Source organism: Emydura macquarii, unplaced genomic scaffold (genome assembly GCF_026122565.2).
Source record: "Emydura macquarii macquarii isolate MOO-44397 ecotype Brisbane River unplaced genomic scaffold, CSIRO-AGI_Emac_v2 contig_2975, whole genome shotgun sequence".
NCBI classification, from domain to species: domain Eukaryota; kingdom Metazoa; phylum Chordata; order Testudines; family Chelidae; genus Emydura; species Emydura macquarii.
In genome coordinates this window covers 632,363-649,237 of record NW_027133112.1, presented here as the reverse complement: position 1 = coordinate 649,237, position 16,875 = coordinate 632,363, and the positions used below count along the sequence as shown (strand labels likewise).

The 16,875-nt window shown below is 41.1% G+C and overlaps 1 protein-coding gene across 2 annotated transcripts in view; it reads right to left on the bottom strand.

Moving 5' to 3' along the window:
- The window catches only part of EPB41L4B (erythrocyte membrane protein band 4.1 like 4B), a 248,903-nt gene that overhangs the window by 139,231 nt on the left and 92,797 nt on the right, over nt 1-16,875 (bottom strand). For both annotated transcript variants that reach the window (XM_067569955.1, XM_067569954.1), the window contains exons 3-5: nt 8,022-8,064; nt 5,675-5,753; nt 1,195-1,239 (exon numbers count right to left, since the gene is read on the bottom strand). In XM_067569955.1, coding sequence (XP_067426056.1) covers nt 1,195-1,239; nt 5,675-5,753; nt 8,022-8,064 — 167 coding nt within the window. The remainder of the gene's footprint in view (nt 1-1,194; nt 1,240-5,674; nt 5,754-8,021; nt 8,065-16,875) is intronic.

Genomic DNA, 16,875 nt, shown 5'->3' with positions numbered 1-16,875 from the left:
ACCCTTATACTAGCGCATTTGCATGCCACATGCTAGAGCTGGCCCTATGGATACCACTGAGGAAAAACCAGTGCATGTGGTGTGCACAAACACCTTAGCATGGAATGGACATGAGCAAGCACTTGAAGAAGAAAACCTAGTGTCTTAAATGTTTCCCAAGTGCCTTAAATAAGCAGCGTTGAATCTATTATTGAGTGTCTTTTCTACTTCCTTGCATGTCATAATGACAAATATGGCAAGCTCACATTATCTTTTAAATAACCATAAAGATCAAGACATTCTTTACCCTAATTATATACAGAGTATAATTATTTCCCCATTTGTATGTGCCACTTGTTCTATTGTGTAATAAATAGTACATTTCTGGTTTGGACTGAGACCTTCTAATGTACTCACAAAAACTGAGAAACACAATATTTACTCTACTTTAGTTACTTATTAACCAAATCTTTTTCATGCTATTCTATGACTGAAGAAAGGAGCAATTTTAAGAAGACTGTGTCCTTTGTGTAATTATGTCTCCAAACTAAATAAAGTATTAGGTTTCTCTTTTTGGAACTTGTTACTCAAATGAAAACAATATCGACTCTCTCTCTCCTTTTATTTTTAAACATTAAACATAAAAATTAAGAACTTTCAAGGCTTCTCGGTTCCTTTGAAGGGTCTTATTTTTGAATGATTCTTATTTCAGATCTGATACTGATATATATATGTAAGATAACAGAATACATAGGATTAGTATGATTCAGGTAAGTTTCTTTATTTTAATCATGTTGTATGAGTGTATTTTATTTTGAATATTGAACAATGACTAATTGCAGCATTTTGCTCACTTACAATTAAATCAGTAACATGTAAATAGCCATTAAGGATAATGAACTGTTAAGGCTATGACATAGAAAGCTCTGCATAATATTGTATGCATAGGTATGTTTCTACCACCTTGTGACCAAACAAAAAGTTCTTTTTCTACGAGATTTTAGTAATTTGACTATGATTCATGTATGTATATACATTTCTGTAGTCTAATGGAAAAAGAAAAAAAATGTACAAGAGAACATTGGATCAGTAAATGTAATTTACAGTTCCTTATATGCATCTTTGAATAATAGAAAAGATCAGAAAGAGCTTATGGGCTTAAAGTAACACTTTCAACCTTTAAAGTGGGGCTCTATTATAAGCAAAGTTACTTACTTTCCTGAAAGAATGTCTTGTCGGAGCTGTAATACAAACAGGTACCTAACAAATATATAAAAATAAATAAAGCAAACAGTCAAATGCATAGATAGGCATCTTTTCAGCCCTCATCCCTTTGTCATGAATCGCCACTTAGTCAAGACATTTCCATAATCTGATTTTGTAAGCCTTCAGGGTCAATTATAAAGAGCACTGCACATGCCTGTGAAATAATATGTATCCTTAACTCTCATTGAAATCAGTGGGTGTTGAGAACATTCAACACCTCGCAGGTCCCTTCAGCATATTGCAGGATGAAGTGGTAAAGCTGCATTTAGGATGGCATTGAATACATGTACTCAACTTTGAGTGTGTGCCTTAATGCTGCTGAAGCCAAAGGGACATAAGCACATACTTAAGTGCTGTCCTGAACTGCGGCCTAAACAAGCTATGAAGTCTAAAGGCAATTTTGGCTTTATTTATATTTTTAAACGTGAAAGAGCTTTGAATGAGAGAAGGAAAAAGATTGCACAAAGACTGGAGATAGGCCTACCTATTTAGTTTCTACCTTTGCTATTTACATGACCCTCATTGCTGTAGTATTTAGGGGTATGTCTACGCTGCAATGCAAGCCCATGCTTGAACCTGGGCTGAAGGCTAACCCCCCTTGTGTCTACACTGTAATTGTGCTAACTCAGGGCTCAGACCCAAGGTCCCAGGACTCTGCAGGACTTTAGGGTCCGAGCTCAAATCAAGCTGGGACCCAACGTCCAAGCCCTAGTAGTTTTGCAGCCCTGCTCAACTCAGGTCCTGCAAGTCAGCCAGCAGTATCCCACAATTCTACAATACAATTTCCTCAGTCCTCTCTATCCCACACTCTACAATCCACTCTTTTGAAAATGGTTGGCAAACAGCAGCACCTCAGGTCAGCATTAACCCATTCTCTTCTGATCAGCGATCTGCAACCACACCATCAGAGAGCCTCCTGGGTTTGCAATGGGGAGCGAACTGATCAAGCTTTTGGCAAAGCGAGCTACTTCCTGGTAAAGTGCAGGGCAGGCAATGACGTTTTCCCACAATGCACCACATTCCTAGGGCTAGAGTGGCTACATTTTGGGTGGGGATGGGGTTGGGATTCTGGGATATGATTACTTTGACTTGTGTCTGTTCACTGCAGTGTGGACACCCGAGCCCTAGGTTCAAGCACAGGCGAAAAAATTCTTAACTTAGGATTAAAATACAATGTAGACGCTCAAGCCCAGAGTTCCCTAACACAGGTCAGTTGACTTGAGTCCCACTAACCTTGGCCTTACATTGCAGTGTAGACATACTGTAAGTGCCTCACAAACTTGTGACTTTCCAAGATCACACCAGACGTCTGAGGCCGAGCAGGAAACTAATGCCAGACTAATGCCCTATACACTTGACACTGTTTCCCAAACCTGCAGATTAATTCTGTTTTATTTTTATTAAAACAAAGGTTTGTGGATTGGGAAAAATCACAACTACCTTGCTGCCTGGGGCACCCCACATAGCCTTTCATGCCCCCCCCCACTCCCCAGGCAACTATGGGGCTCCTGCCTGGGCTCTTCTATAGCAGGGTGTCCCTCTCTGAGGTCGAGGGGGACAAGGGCTAGGGTCTGTCCCCCTAGTCTCTCCTGCTTCCATACCCTCTGAGGAGTGAGTTAAGAAGTGAAGCAGATGATGGCTGTAGGTGAATGCAATGAATAAGACATATGGGCTCAAAGCAGCATGATGCATCTCTCCCATCTTTGAAAAAGAAGAGTGTAGCAAACTTCTCTATTCATTTCTCTTTTGGCACTGAAGGGCATGCTGGGAACAGAATAGGAAGGATCAGGCACCATGAGTTACCAGCACCTTGTGAGTAAGAAACTAATTTTTCACATTCTTTTGTTAGGTAGATTATGATCTGACCTTTCAATATTCAGTAGACTGAATCAGTTCCAAATAGACAGGGGAACAGGAGTCAAAGGCATGTTTAGGGAGCTTTTCTGTGCCCTATGTTGTAGAAAAGCTCATGGCAAAAGAGTAAGGGCCGGATTTTTCAAAATTAGGTCTGATTTACATATGCCTACCTTACATACACAGCTAATGCCTAGTTTGCCACTTACATTTCAGTATTTGCATATGTAAAATTAATGGTGTGCCATCCCAGAAATCGGGGCTTAGAAAATCTGTCCCTACTATTTGATACAGAGTTTATGAACGCTGGTAAACTTGGGGGGAGGGAGGGGAGAAATCCAGGCAATATCAGCACTTTGCTAGCCTGAGGAATATTGCAACTCTCTTCACATTAGTTTGACTCACCGTTATTTTCTCTCTCTGTGCAGGCCTACTGTTTGCATCTCAATTTCTGGTATCATTTCCCCATATAAGTGTTAACTGTGACCATATTATTTTTACAGCCTCAAAAGGCATCTGAATCTGTTAAAAATATCTTTATACAGGAAATCGATCTAGTGTGATTTCTTCTTCAATTAACTCATTCTGTTATCACTATAAATCTTCCCACCCCCATGAATTGGCACCTGCTGTCCTGGTCTCTTACCTAACTCTACAGATTGTTGGGAAATATAACCTAGCCAGAGTGGAGGTTAATTAAAAAAATTAGCTTGACAAAGGAAATTCCATTTTCAAAATAGCCTTTTTTGCCATTTAAAAGAAAAAATAACTTGCATGTAAACAAAGTGAAGGTTGTGTTCAAATTGGTTCTGTATTTGTTTTCATTCCCAAACTCTGTTAAGATGCAAATTTCCTAGCATATAATTAACATATTTTAACCAAGGTATTTAAAACAAAACATAGCAAATTAAATTAATATTTTTCTAAGTAGAAGTCGCAATCAAAGTATCTAAGATTCCTCTGCAATTTTCCTTTTTATCAGAGATTGGATTATACAGCTCCAGAAGCTTACAGTCCAAATTACAAATTTATAAAGTTTATAGTCCTTCACAGGCACTGCCTTACTAGATCCATCAGAGATCCAGTTAGTCCAGGGCCCTTTCTCTGAAATTGACTAGCACCAGATGTGGCTGAGGAATGTAAAATAAATCCTGTGACAGATAATGGAATAACCTGACCACAGGGGAAATTTAACATCACGTGGGCTTAAACTCTGAAATATGAGGGCTTACATCTAGTCTAAAATGTTTTATATATAATCCTACCTAATGTAACAACCTGTATTCATTTTCTCATTATACATACAGATGTCTAATCCTTTTCTGAGTCCTACTGATCTCTTGGACTCAGTTAAATCAGCGGCAGCGAGTTCCATAGGTTGATTACAGACTGTATGAAAAAATATGTCCTTTTATCAGTTTATTGCTGCTGCAGTAATAGATAATGGATATTAAGGCCTCTATGGCAGTTTCATATTTAATAAGTGGGTGATTACAATTAGCTCTTTAATCTCCTTATCTCACAGCAAAGAAGTACTTAATCACTGCTGCAGATAGGGAAATAGACAGTAAACAGAGGACTGCTGACTAAAAGCTTCCTATAAACACCACTGAAATGATCACATAATCTTTAAACAGCATGGCGAAAAAAGACGGGCCTGATTAGCAATGCAGAGCAAATAATAAAAAACCTCAAGAAGCCCCAAATTGTGAGAAACAGGAGGAGGAGGATAGCAAGAAGGGGTATAAAATAATGAAAGAGACAATCTGGCTTGACCTAGTCACAAGAAGAGTTGGAGGGATGGGAAAAGCAAAATTAGGCCATCTCTTCCCTCCCCACCCCACCCCCTGACTTTCACAATACAGACTTTCTTCTGAATTGTGGAGGGCTCCTCACTTAACAAGTAGGGAATGTTCTCAAAGCCCCACAGGTCATCCACATCCTCAACACAATGATGAGAAGTCCCTGCAGGATTATTTGCCACCGAACAGCTTTCATTAGTTTAGGGAGGTTGTGAGCTGGGGGTGAGGGGGCGGGAAGGGAGGAAGGATGATAGAAAAAATTGAGCTCTTTGTGCTATTCCCAGTCCTTCCAATATTCTGCTGCTTTTCGGTCTTTCTTTGACCTGTTTGATCATCTCCACATTTCACAGAAGAGAAGAGCATAGGACCCAGCTGTCAGCGTTTTACATTGAGGAAACCCTCCCGGGTTTGGCAGGCGATACTGCTGCAGAGAGTAGTCCTCCAGTTTCAGCTCCTACCCAAACAATCATGGCTCCCTTCCCAAAGTCACAAAGCCCAAAACACATGGCAAGTTAGAGGGAAATACCCACTGCTCTGGCCTATCTGCCCCTCCATCCAAAATAATGTGAGAGGCCAAAGAAGCAGGTTTGGGCAAAAAGCAGAAGGGAGGGTCTGGCCCTTAGATAGTTAGAAAACACCAGCTGGAAGACTGAACACGACGCCTAGTCTACCAAGGAAGAACATGCAACCCAAATACCTCCCTCCCCACAGTTGAATCCCCAAATACACCTCATTGTCAGACATGTGTTTAGCAATTCACAATTATTTCCTACCTTGTAAATTCCTCATGAAGGTTGTTCGGTTCTGACGAATAGTATTTAATTCGAAAATGCAAAGTGTACGGTGGTCCAACTGCATACACAAAGATTCAAAACAGAAGTTTACACAGGTTTGGTAATCCCATAGTGGCAAAACAAGAAAAATTCTAACACAAAATAGTTATATTTTAAAGTGTCCTCATCACAGTAACAATTTGACTATGTGTCTTAAATTAAAAATACTTACAAGAAGAAATAATGAGGTGCCTGTTGTGGGCATTTTAATGTGTTACCGCAAGCAATATAATAGGTCATTAAAACCATGGCTCATTTGTAAAGCCAAATGCTTGTCCAAAAAGGTGTGCCTCGCACTGGGATGGGAATGTCAGAAAATTCAAGCTCTGATGGACATGAGAAAGTAACCTCCCTATTTCCGCAGAAACCCTGCCTCCAGATCACAAGCACAAATATCTGAAAACGTCCAGCAAGTATGTCTTTGCTGATTTGCGCTATCATGATGCACCGTAGTTTCTGAATGCTTATTGACCACCCATTCTAGTAGGCAGTTGCGCAGCCAAAAGTTGCATTAGTTGAAGCTTTAAAGTTGTCTTTAAGGATAACCCCAAGAAGAGACATTTCAGAAGTCAAAGCTGTTGGTGACAAAGTTTACTGATGAGATCTACATCCTCAAGGCACTGCCTCTTAACACTATATGCTGCCGGTAGGGGGAAGAAAAAAAAAAAAAAGCAGCACGCACCATTGTCCAAAGACAATCGAGGCCCTAAAATTCTCCAGATATGCAAACCACTTTGGTAAGGAAAGGACATCTTGTGCTGAGAGATGGGGCTATTACAACCCCCAACAAGTTGCTTCTCCCTGCCTTCTCCAGTATGGGTCTCAGCCAGCTTGTTCTCATGCAATTCCCTATTTGGGCCAGACACTGCGAAAGCAATGAAACTAAATCTGTTAGAAAATGCCTTTGTGCAGAAAATATTTGGTTCTGCACTCTAAGATCATTCTGCCTTTTCCTTGGCATATCAGAGGATTAGCATTTGCCGATCATGTATCCAATTCCAGAAAAGCCAGTTGAGATGTCATGAAAAGGCAAGGTAAAGTCAAGCACCAACAGCTTATCAGTGGCAATGGACCCTACATTTCTTCACAATCAACCCTATTAGGCTCATACACATATTAAGCAGTAAAATTTGACAGCATGGTGCTCTGCAGGCCTTGCATGAAAGAGTCCCTAGAAGTGGGTGAGCAGCTCCAATACTTTGAGACCTCTCAGAATGGAAAAAACAGAGCGCTGGAAAAAAAAAACAACTGTGTCCACTCCTTCCAGACCCTGCAAATTGGTCAGTAGCATCTTGTGATCAGCCATACCCAAGGCAGTTATTAGATCTCTTAAAATCAACATAGACATTGCTAGCAGACATTTATTGCCAAGGATACTAACGCTGTCTCATATCCAGGCCTGAAACCAGATTACTAGGAATCCATGAAGATGGATAAACCAGATGAACATAAACGGTTCAAAGGACAGTTTCTTGAGCAAGGATGTAAGCATAGTTTAAGGATGGTTGGCATCTTTACTCTCTCCCAAAGGAAGGAGTTAACAATCCCTGTTAGTAATGGTCTCAGGACCTCCCCTTTTGGCATCCACCAGCCACCAATGGCAGGGGCCAGATCACAGGAAGACAAACATATTGAGGAACTAGATACATTAAATCAGGTGAAAGTACACCAATGAAGATGCAAAGGGAGGCAGCAAAGGCTACATGGACAAGACTCAAAGGACTTCTGCAGCTTCCAACAGGAACTGTCAACCCCCAGGTCCCTCCTGCCACTGTTCTTTCTGCTCCAGGCCAATTTCCCCGTATCATTGGGGGGGAAGGGGCTAAAAAAAAAAGAAAAAAAAGAGAGCGCCTCCTCCTCTTCCTCTCCACGCCCCTCTCACAGACTCCTACGGGAGGTCACATGAGCTTTTCCAAGCTGATATTTGGCTGCTGAATCTATTAATAGCAACCTAAGCTGGTGCTTGCTCCCCAGCCCTGGCTTATGACAAAGTAACTCCAGGCAGGGATTATCTCCTAGAAAAGAGGAAAAGACTTTTGGCATCCACAAAAGTGGTAAATAAAAATCATATTTAAAGAAGGGAGTTCATGATTGGTCCGTTATTCATTGTGACCCTTACTTTTATACAAAAAGATTTAGCCAACCAACCATGAAATTGAATCCATTATCTGAGAAATATTCACTATATTAAAGGAAACATTTAGACCCTCACAATCATGTTCACAAATACTCTAAAATGAATTCTTAGATTAGGAATAAAATAAACATGTGCACTCATGTTACTTACTTTTTATTTGCTTCTTAATTGGTTTAGAATGGTCCAGCCAGTGCTAAAAAAAGAAAACCTGTGTTTAAAAGTAATTCATTTTCAAGATTTTACTGGTATTTTACTGTCTAATTGGAGCACAAATTCATTTAAGGGAAAGGGTCTCTGCTTTGAAAAGGAAAGACCCTCATATCTATTTGGTAATCTTTTATAGTTGTTTTCACTGGAAAATGTTTCTTTGAACACACACACACAGAGCTCAGGTGCCTGTCTTATAGTGAAAACTGGACTTTAAAAGTTAAACACACCCTCCCATGGGAGCTTCCTCCTTTTGCGGCACAACTCAACTAATCCTCAATGGCTGTAAAACAAACATACAGTTCCAGTGGGCTGTAGGGAATCAAGGTTTTTGTCACATTCCAGGTTAAATGCTTTAACCGTTACTCATGACCCTCTGAAAGCAGCAGAACTGTTCTCATCTGGTCCAATCCCATTCAGTGAAATTTCCACAAGGCTCCCTCCACTTCTCTGTATTCTTCCACCCACACTGTGGTTCTCTCAAGCTCAGAGTCTAAGGCCTGGTCCAACCATAAAACTTTTGCTGGTATAGCAATGACAGTTGGGAATGTGATTTTTTTTTTTAATATATTATATATATATATATATATATATATATATATATATATATATATAAAAGCATTTTATACTGGAAAAAGCCCTCATGCAGACGCAGTTATACTGGCAAAAAAAGTGCCTTTGTTGGTATAGCTTATTTCGTTCAGGGAACCGGTATGAGCTACACCCAAAAAGCTCTAAAGCTAATATAAGCTCTGTCTACACTAAGAGAGTCTGCTTTACTGGCAAACCTTTTCCAGTGCAGACTAATCTTAAATTTTATACTGTGTCTGTACAGTGCCCAGTATGAATCATCACCCCTGAATGAGGCATCTAAGGGTGTTACCACAATATAAATATTAAATAATAATAACTTGTCAAAATAATCTCCTCACCTAAATTACTGAAGATTAATTAGGCCCCTTAACATAAGAGAAATTCTCTTTCCATTTTTTGCTTTTTTAAAATAAACAGATAAAATAAATTAATAGGAATAGTAAGTTTGGAATAGAAACATTCAGCAAGAGCAGCCTACTTCTTTTACTTGCTTTTCTTGGTGGGGCATTTCCACTCTATATTAAGCAAAAGCAGAATCAGAGTGAATACGTGTATTCAACAGATTCTTCTCTGCTTTCGCTAAATGCATGTGAAAATAATTAAAATATAGTAAAACCACAGTTTTATTTATTATTTATGCTTTAAGTGAAAACAAAATTTATGAAACAGCTATCTGCAAAAAGTGTAATTTAAAAGTTTGCCAACCCATGCCCCAAATAGCAAATAAATTTCCTATAGAATAAAAAAGAAATATAACTATTATTCAGAAGGTGCTTTTACTTGCCCAGAGCTTGCCTGGACTCCTTTGGGAGAAGCTATCAAGGAGGTCACCTCCTTACAATTTTGACAATCACTACCATAGTGGAACTAAAATGTTACAATAATTTTTATACAAATATATTACATAGCTGTAAATAATTGATATTGTCTATATTAATTTAACTGTCATCCAGCAAATATGGATTCACAAGAAACCAGCTAGAGCTACACACACAGTAATCATTCCAAGTTTCTGAGAAGAAACAGAATTATTCAAGCTTTACTCTTTTGATTGAATTATGCAATTAGAATTCACTGATTTTTGTAGCCTCTGGAGAAGAGAAACATTTTACTTTAATGAATACACTAGTGAGCAAAATATACCCCCAACTATTATTGTAAAAATATTTGTAGGAGTATTATCCACATTTATCAGTATTGACATTTCAAGTTAAATATGTACATACAATTTCATTTTCTTAAGGGTTTCTAATATATACAAATTCAGTTCTATGACTATTTGAAATTCATCTTGACTAAAAAAGCCTCATCCTGTATACTGAAGCCTTTACAAAAAATTAAGACGACAATTTAGTGTTACACATATCCTAACATGAAATACTACTCTTAAATCTTTGATTTCTAAACTAAAAAGTAAAAAACTAAGTATCTTTTCATTTTTATTTACCTTGTGTGTATTGTAAATGATTAACACACACAATGTATGTTTTAAACATGTCGGCATATAGTAGTATGCTAAACATTCATAACATTGCAAATTACCAATTCATCTGTCATATGTGTGTAAATAATTTTCGGAAAACTAGCAATTTTAAAGAAATTTCTAAGAATCTAATAAGTAGCAATACAGACCATTACATGAGACTGAAGCCTAAACATCTAATATACATTGTAACCATTCATTCCTTCTACATATACAACACAGTCACATATGTAGGATGCTCCAGGGGACAACGAACAGCAAGCACTGGGCATCATTTTACACTCACTCCTTTGAGAAGCAAACTCAGTTGAATGAGGGGTCCATTATACCTTTATTCAATGCTGTCCAAAATAGCACTTGGAGATTCATGAACTGCTATCAACATAAACCCAGCTGTTCTGGACAGCTTCTGCAAAAATTGGGCTAAAGTTGGCATAGTCAGTGTCTAGGTGTTTTTCCATAGTGGTGTTAGTCTTCTTAGGGCCTCTCTCTGATCCCAAGTAATAGATCTTTATCACTACTCCTCACTAGCAGCTGCAATTGCCTGGAAGGCTGAGGCAGCCAGGAGCACTGAAAGCGTGTCAAGAAAAAAATAACATTGGCCTGTAATAGACACAGGGAGCACACCAGCTTTGAAGCCAGAGATTTTATGCCCATGGATGCAGGTCCCAGCCTCTAAACAAAAAAATCAGAAGCTCCTACTACTGACATGCAGCCAGAGGAATGCTTTAATAACAGAAGTGAAGACCTCATGGCATCCTGCCAAGAACCAAAAATTACTAGCTATGTTACAAGCTAATGATTGGAACCCATAATCACTATCCCTGACTAAGAACATGAACAGAAAAGGTGAATTCCAGAAGTCTTAGTATGAAGCTGCCTGGAGTTGGAGGACTTCAAACAAGAAGTCTTTTTGATAACTTCTACAGAGGTTCTGCCTCTTTTGAAGAGCTAGAGCTCAGGATATTGGACTTCGAGGTGTGAGGGTCCAAATGCACCAACGAGCCATTGCTTAGAAGAGAGGGTTACTCACCTTGTGCAGTAACTGAGGTTCTTTGAGATGTGTGTCCTTGTGGGTGCTCCACTTTAGGTGTCAGTGCGTCTTCATGTCGTTAATCAGAGATTTTTGCTAGCAGTGCTCGTCTGGGTTGCGCTTGCACTATGGCTGTCTCGCGGCACCATTGGCTCTCTTTTCAGCACGCCTGCAACCTGTCCTCCTTTGTTCCTTCTCTACCGTGAAGCCAAAGGATTTGACTCTGAAGCAGAGGGGAGGAGGGTGGGTAGAGGAGCACCCACAGGGACACACATCTCAAAGAACCTCAGTTACTGCACAAGGTGAGTAACCCTCTCCTCTTCTTTGAGTGGTGTCCCTGTGGCTGCTTCACTTCAGGTGACTCTCAAGCAGTATCCTTAGGTGGTCAGAGGGACTTCGGAGTTGATAAGATGTATGGAGGAGAGTACTGAGACACCAACCGCCGCATCTGACCGTGATGCTTGGTCAATGGCATAATGTTTGGTAAAAGTGGGATCAAGGTCCAGGTAGTTGCCTTGCAGATTTCCGTAATATGTACATTCTTTAGAAAGGCTGCGGATGTAGACGCTGCCCTTGTGGAATGTGTTCTGATATTCTGCAGTGGCAAAATACTTGATTATTCGTAACATACATGGATGTAGCCTGAAATCCCTTAAGAGAGTCTTTGTGTGGATATGGCCATTTCTTTGCATCGATCCGCAATAGAGACAAATAGTTTAGGAGATGATCCAGTTCTATCAAGGTAGAATGCTAAAGTTTGTCTCACATCTAAAGTGTGGAAGAATGTGTCCTATGTGTTAGCGTGTGGTTTTGGGCAAAATGTAGGTAAATGGATAAGTTGATTCAAGTGAAAGGATGATGTGGCCTTGGGAATAAATTTAGGATGGGGCCTCAATCACTTTATCCTTGTGAAATATTGTGTAGGGTATATGTGCCATAAGAGCTCCGAGTTCACCCACATGTCTTGCTGATATTATAGCCACCAAGAATGATACTTTCATTGATATGTGCATTAGAGAGCAAGTGGTTCGAATGGTGGTTTGGTGATGGTTTTCAGAATGGGGTTGAGGTCCCATGGTGGTGTAGGGGAACAAATCTCCATATATAAATTCTGTATGCCTGTCATGAAATGTTTCACAATTGTATGTGTGAAGATGGTATTATCATTTATATGGTTGTGGAAAGTTGCTAGAAATGCCAGGTGCACTTTTAGAGAACTAACTGACAGCCCTGTTTCCTTTAGGGTAAGAAGATAGTCGAGTATGGCTGGGATCAGTTCTGTCGTGGCGGTAATATGCTTCTGTTGGCATCAGGAAGTAAATCTGTGCCATTTTTGGAGGTAATCTTCCTCGTGGAAGGTTTTCTGCTGTTTAGTAGTACCCGTTTTATTGGTTCTGAGTACTGTAGTTCTGCCTGTCAGAACTAATTAGGAACCAGGCTGTTAGGTGTAACTTGCTCAGGTCTGGGCGAACGATGCACCTCCTGACTGGGATACGAGATCCTCTAGGAGTGAGAGGGGATTGGTGTTCGAGCTGACATCTGCGATAGGTAAGTGAACCATGGTTGTCTGGGCCACACTGGGGCTATCATTATTACCGTAGCTTTGTCCTGTCGTATTTTGAGCAAGGTTTTGTTTGTTAGAGGGATTGGTGGAAATGCACAGAGGTGATTCCAGCTCCAAGTGAGGAGGAACGTGTCCCCTTTTGACCCCTTGCCTATACTCGTTCTTGAGCAAAAAAGGGGACAATTGCAATTGTATGTTGTGGTGAAGAGATATAAAGTGAGATAACCCCATTGTTGGAAAATGTTTTCCAGAAGTCTAGAGTGTAGTTCCCACTCGTGATCATTGGTGAACATCCTGCCGAGGAAGTCTGCTGTTGCATTTTGGATCCCAGGTAAGTAGGCCCCTGAGATATTGATATTGTGGCGTATACACCAGTTCTATAATTTTACAGCTTCCGTCAAAGGGAATTGGATTTCACTCGTCCCTGACAGTTGATGTAGAACATGCATGCAATGTTGTCTGTTATGATTTTTATATGTTTGTTCGCTATGAGAGGTTGAAAGTGGAAACAGGCGTTGCGAACTGCACATAGCTCAAATAGATTTATGTGCAGGGTTGTTTCATGTGTTGACCATTTACCTTGGGTTGTATATGTCCCTGTAGATGTGCTCCCCAACCTATCAGGGATGCATCAGTAGTCATCATGACTGAGGGTGTTTCTTGTAGGAATGGAATACCTGACATTACATTTTAGGGCTATGTCCACCAACTCAATGATTGTTTGATCTTGTTCGGCATTGACACTATTTTGTGTAATGAGTGTCTGTGAGGTCTGTAGAGTGTTGAGAGCCATAGTTGTAGGGCTCGCATGTATAGTCGTGCATGTCACACTATGAAGGTGGTTGCCGCCATATGTCCTAGTATCTGGAGGCACATGTGGACAGTTATGGTTGGGCTCTTCTGTGCTGTGGATAGCAGGTCTACTATCATCTTGAATCTGTGTCTCGGTAAAAATGCCCTGGCTATACAGGAGTCTAGGTGTGCCACTATGAACTTTATTTCTTGAACTGGTTCTAGGGTAGATTTTTTGACATTTATCATCGTCCTACCTTTCCGAAGAGCGTGGTTGTGAATCTTACTGCTTGACTGGTTTCCAGTTGGCTGTGTGCCTTTATTAAGGCAGTCATCCAGGTAAGGGAACATAGTGATTCCCTTTCTGTATAGGTATGTCGCAACGACGGCAAGCACTTTGGAGAAAACCCTTGGGACAGTGGAAAGGCCAAAGGGTAGTATCGTGTACTGGTAGCGGTTGGTTCGCAGGATAAAAATGAGGAACCTCTTGTGGGCGGGGTGAATAGAAACATGGAAATCTGCCTCCTGGAGGTCGAGGGTTGCGACTCGGTTCCAAAGCCAGGATTACGGTAGACAAAGTGACCATCCTGAATTTTTGAGGCTTTACAAATTTGTTCAGCTTTTTGAGGTCTAGAATTGGTCTCGAACCACCAGTTTTTTTCTGGGTCAGGAAATACGGGTGATAAAGTCCTCTGCCTTTGTGTTGAGGGGGGACGTGTACTATAGCACCTATTTGTAGCAGATGTTCAACTTCTTGTTGCAATAGGTGTTCGTGAAATGGGTTCCTGAAGAGGGATGGGGAAGGGGTAAGGGTAATGGGTGTGGATATGAACAGGATGGTATACCCTGATTTGATCATTTCTAAACCCCACTTGTCTGTTGTAATGTTCGCCTAGGAGTGGTAGAAAGGGCATAACTGATGGCTTTAGAGGGTCATATTTGTCTGTGATGTTGGAAATTGGGGGCGGTCAGGCACACCCTTGACCAAACCCTCAAAACTAAGACTTTAAAGGGGGCAGCCTGAGACGCTGAAGGCTGCTGATTGGATTGTCTGAGGCATTGTGGTCATTGTCTGTTGCGTGGTGGGTCATGACTTCTGTGTTGTGGTTGGAATTAATACCTGGAGTTGCAAAGCTGATATCGGAACGGTTTTCTCCTCGTGGCAGGTGTGTAAATGCCAAGAGTGCAAAGAGTGGCACAAGAGTCCTTCATCGTATGCATAACTTCATCTGTTCTCTCAGCAAAAAGCTTCTTTTTATCAAAGGGAAGGTCCTTGATTGTGGTCTGCAGCTGTTTAGGCAGATCGGCTGAATGTAGTCATGAAGATCTATGCATGATCACAGCAGTTGCAACAGTTTAGGCCGCAGTGTTGGCCACATCGAGGGAGGCTGTCCTAGCAACCAATAGTCCATCCTTTATGATGGATTTAAAGTGTTCTTTTTTTATTGTCTGGTATATTTTCAATAATTTCAGATAATTTAGCATAATTATTGTGGTCGTAGGTTGCTAATAAAGCTGCATAGTTTGCAACTCTTAATTGTAGGGTCGCTAAAGTATATACCTTTCGGTCCAACAAGTCCAGTCTTTTATCCTCTTTATCATGGGGTGTAGGCTTATGATATTGTTGCTTGCTCCTCTGGTTGGCTGCTTCCACAACCACGGAGTTGGGTGGTGGGTGCGATGAAAAGGTATTCTGTGTCCTTGGCGGGGACATAATATTTTTTTGTCAGCCCTCTTACAGGTGGGAGGGATGGTAGCAGATGTTTGCTAGATATTATTGGCAGGTTCTAATAGGGCATCATCCACTGGGAGGGCAATTCTTGAGGAAGATGAAGTTTGCAGAATCTTCAAGTGTTTGTGTTGTGATTCTGCTACTTCCTGTAGTGGTATCTTCATGTTATCTGCTACTCTTTTAAACAGTTCCTGGAATTCTTTAAAACCGTCTGCAGTGGTAGAGGGTCAGAGGGATTATCATCTCATCTGAAGATGAGAATGAGTTATGATAGGGTGATGTTGCCTCCCGCAGCATACACTCTTCCGTGCCCTCCATGGTGTCAGTCTTAGCTGCTGTTGGGGCTGATTTAGGAGGTGACCTGGGTTCTCTTTCTGGGAAGTGGATGGTCTGCTAAATTGGGTGGAGTGAGAGGACTACGTATCCCATCTGGACCAGTGCATGTGATAAGGAGCAGGTGGGCCAAACCATGGGGGTCCAAACCATGGATGAAGTGGAATATTAGAATGGTGATGTCTTTTGCACTTCTGCACCTTGGGGGAGAGCTGTTGGGGCAAGAATGTGGCCTCTTTGCCGTCATAGTCATCCTCATTTGAAAAGGATACGGGTGAAATAGACCGAAATAGGCCCTTCTTGAGAGAACTGAACTGGAGATGTGTCGGTGCTATATAATGGAGAAATGGGGGAAAATGTTAAAAATTCCTCCTCTCCTTCTTGATGCCTGTGCTTTTCAGTACGTTTTCTCGGTGCCGGTGTTGCTGGCGCTGTGGTTGGTGCTGGCGCCGACATCGGGATCTGGTCGGCGTCAGGGCTGTCATCGGTGCCGACGACTGATGGTGCTGACGGCACCAGGGTTTGATGTTCAGCAGTTGTTGGTGCCATGCTCGTGGTTGGTGCTGAGAATTTTATCGGTGCTAGTGTGATGGTGGTTTTTGACATTTTATGGACCGTTAACTTTGACGGTACCGTAGTTGAATAAGGGTGTCCCGGTTTTTTCTTTTGCTCCATACTGGAGCGAGAAGGCTGTTTTGACCCCATGCCAGACAATGTACCCGAGGGACCTGTAGACTCTTTGGTATAAATTCGCTTAGCTGTTGAGGTAGGTGATTTTTTGTTTTTGTGACCGATATCAGGTAGAGTCAAGTGCCTTTTTCTAGTGGTCTTGTCCTAAGAGACTGATGTCTCTTGGCCCGGGTCAGAAGCAGGTCTGAGAGACCTTTCCACTAGGAGTAATTTGAGTCATAGATCTCTATCCCGTCTGGCTCTAGAGTTTAGGTTTTTGCAGTGGGAGCATTTTTGCACTGTATGTCCCTCTCCTAGGCACTTAATACACACAGAGTGCCCGCCGGATGCAGGCATTGCATCTCTACAGGAGGTGCATATTTTGAAACCCAGTGAGCCTGGTATGTCGCACAACTTTGGTGTGGGAAGATACTAACTATTCTAAGGTAAGTATAGAAGAAAGAAAGAAAAATGTTTTCCAACATGTAAAATGGGTTAAACTAAGATAAAAACCTCTTGAAAAAAAACTAACAACAAACTGTAAGGAAATTCAGATGAGCTCTGACGAACTGTTGATAGATTTCTACTTTTGTCCTC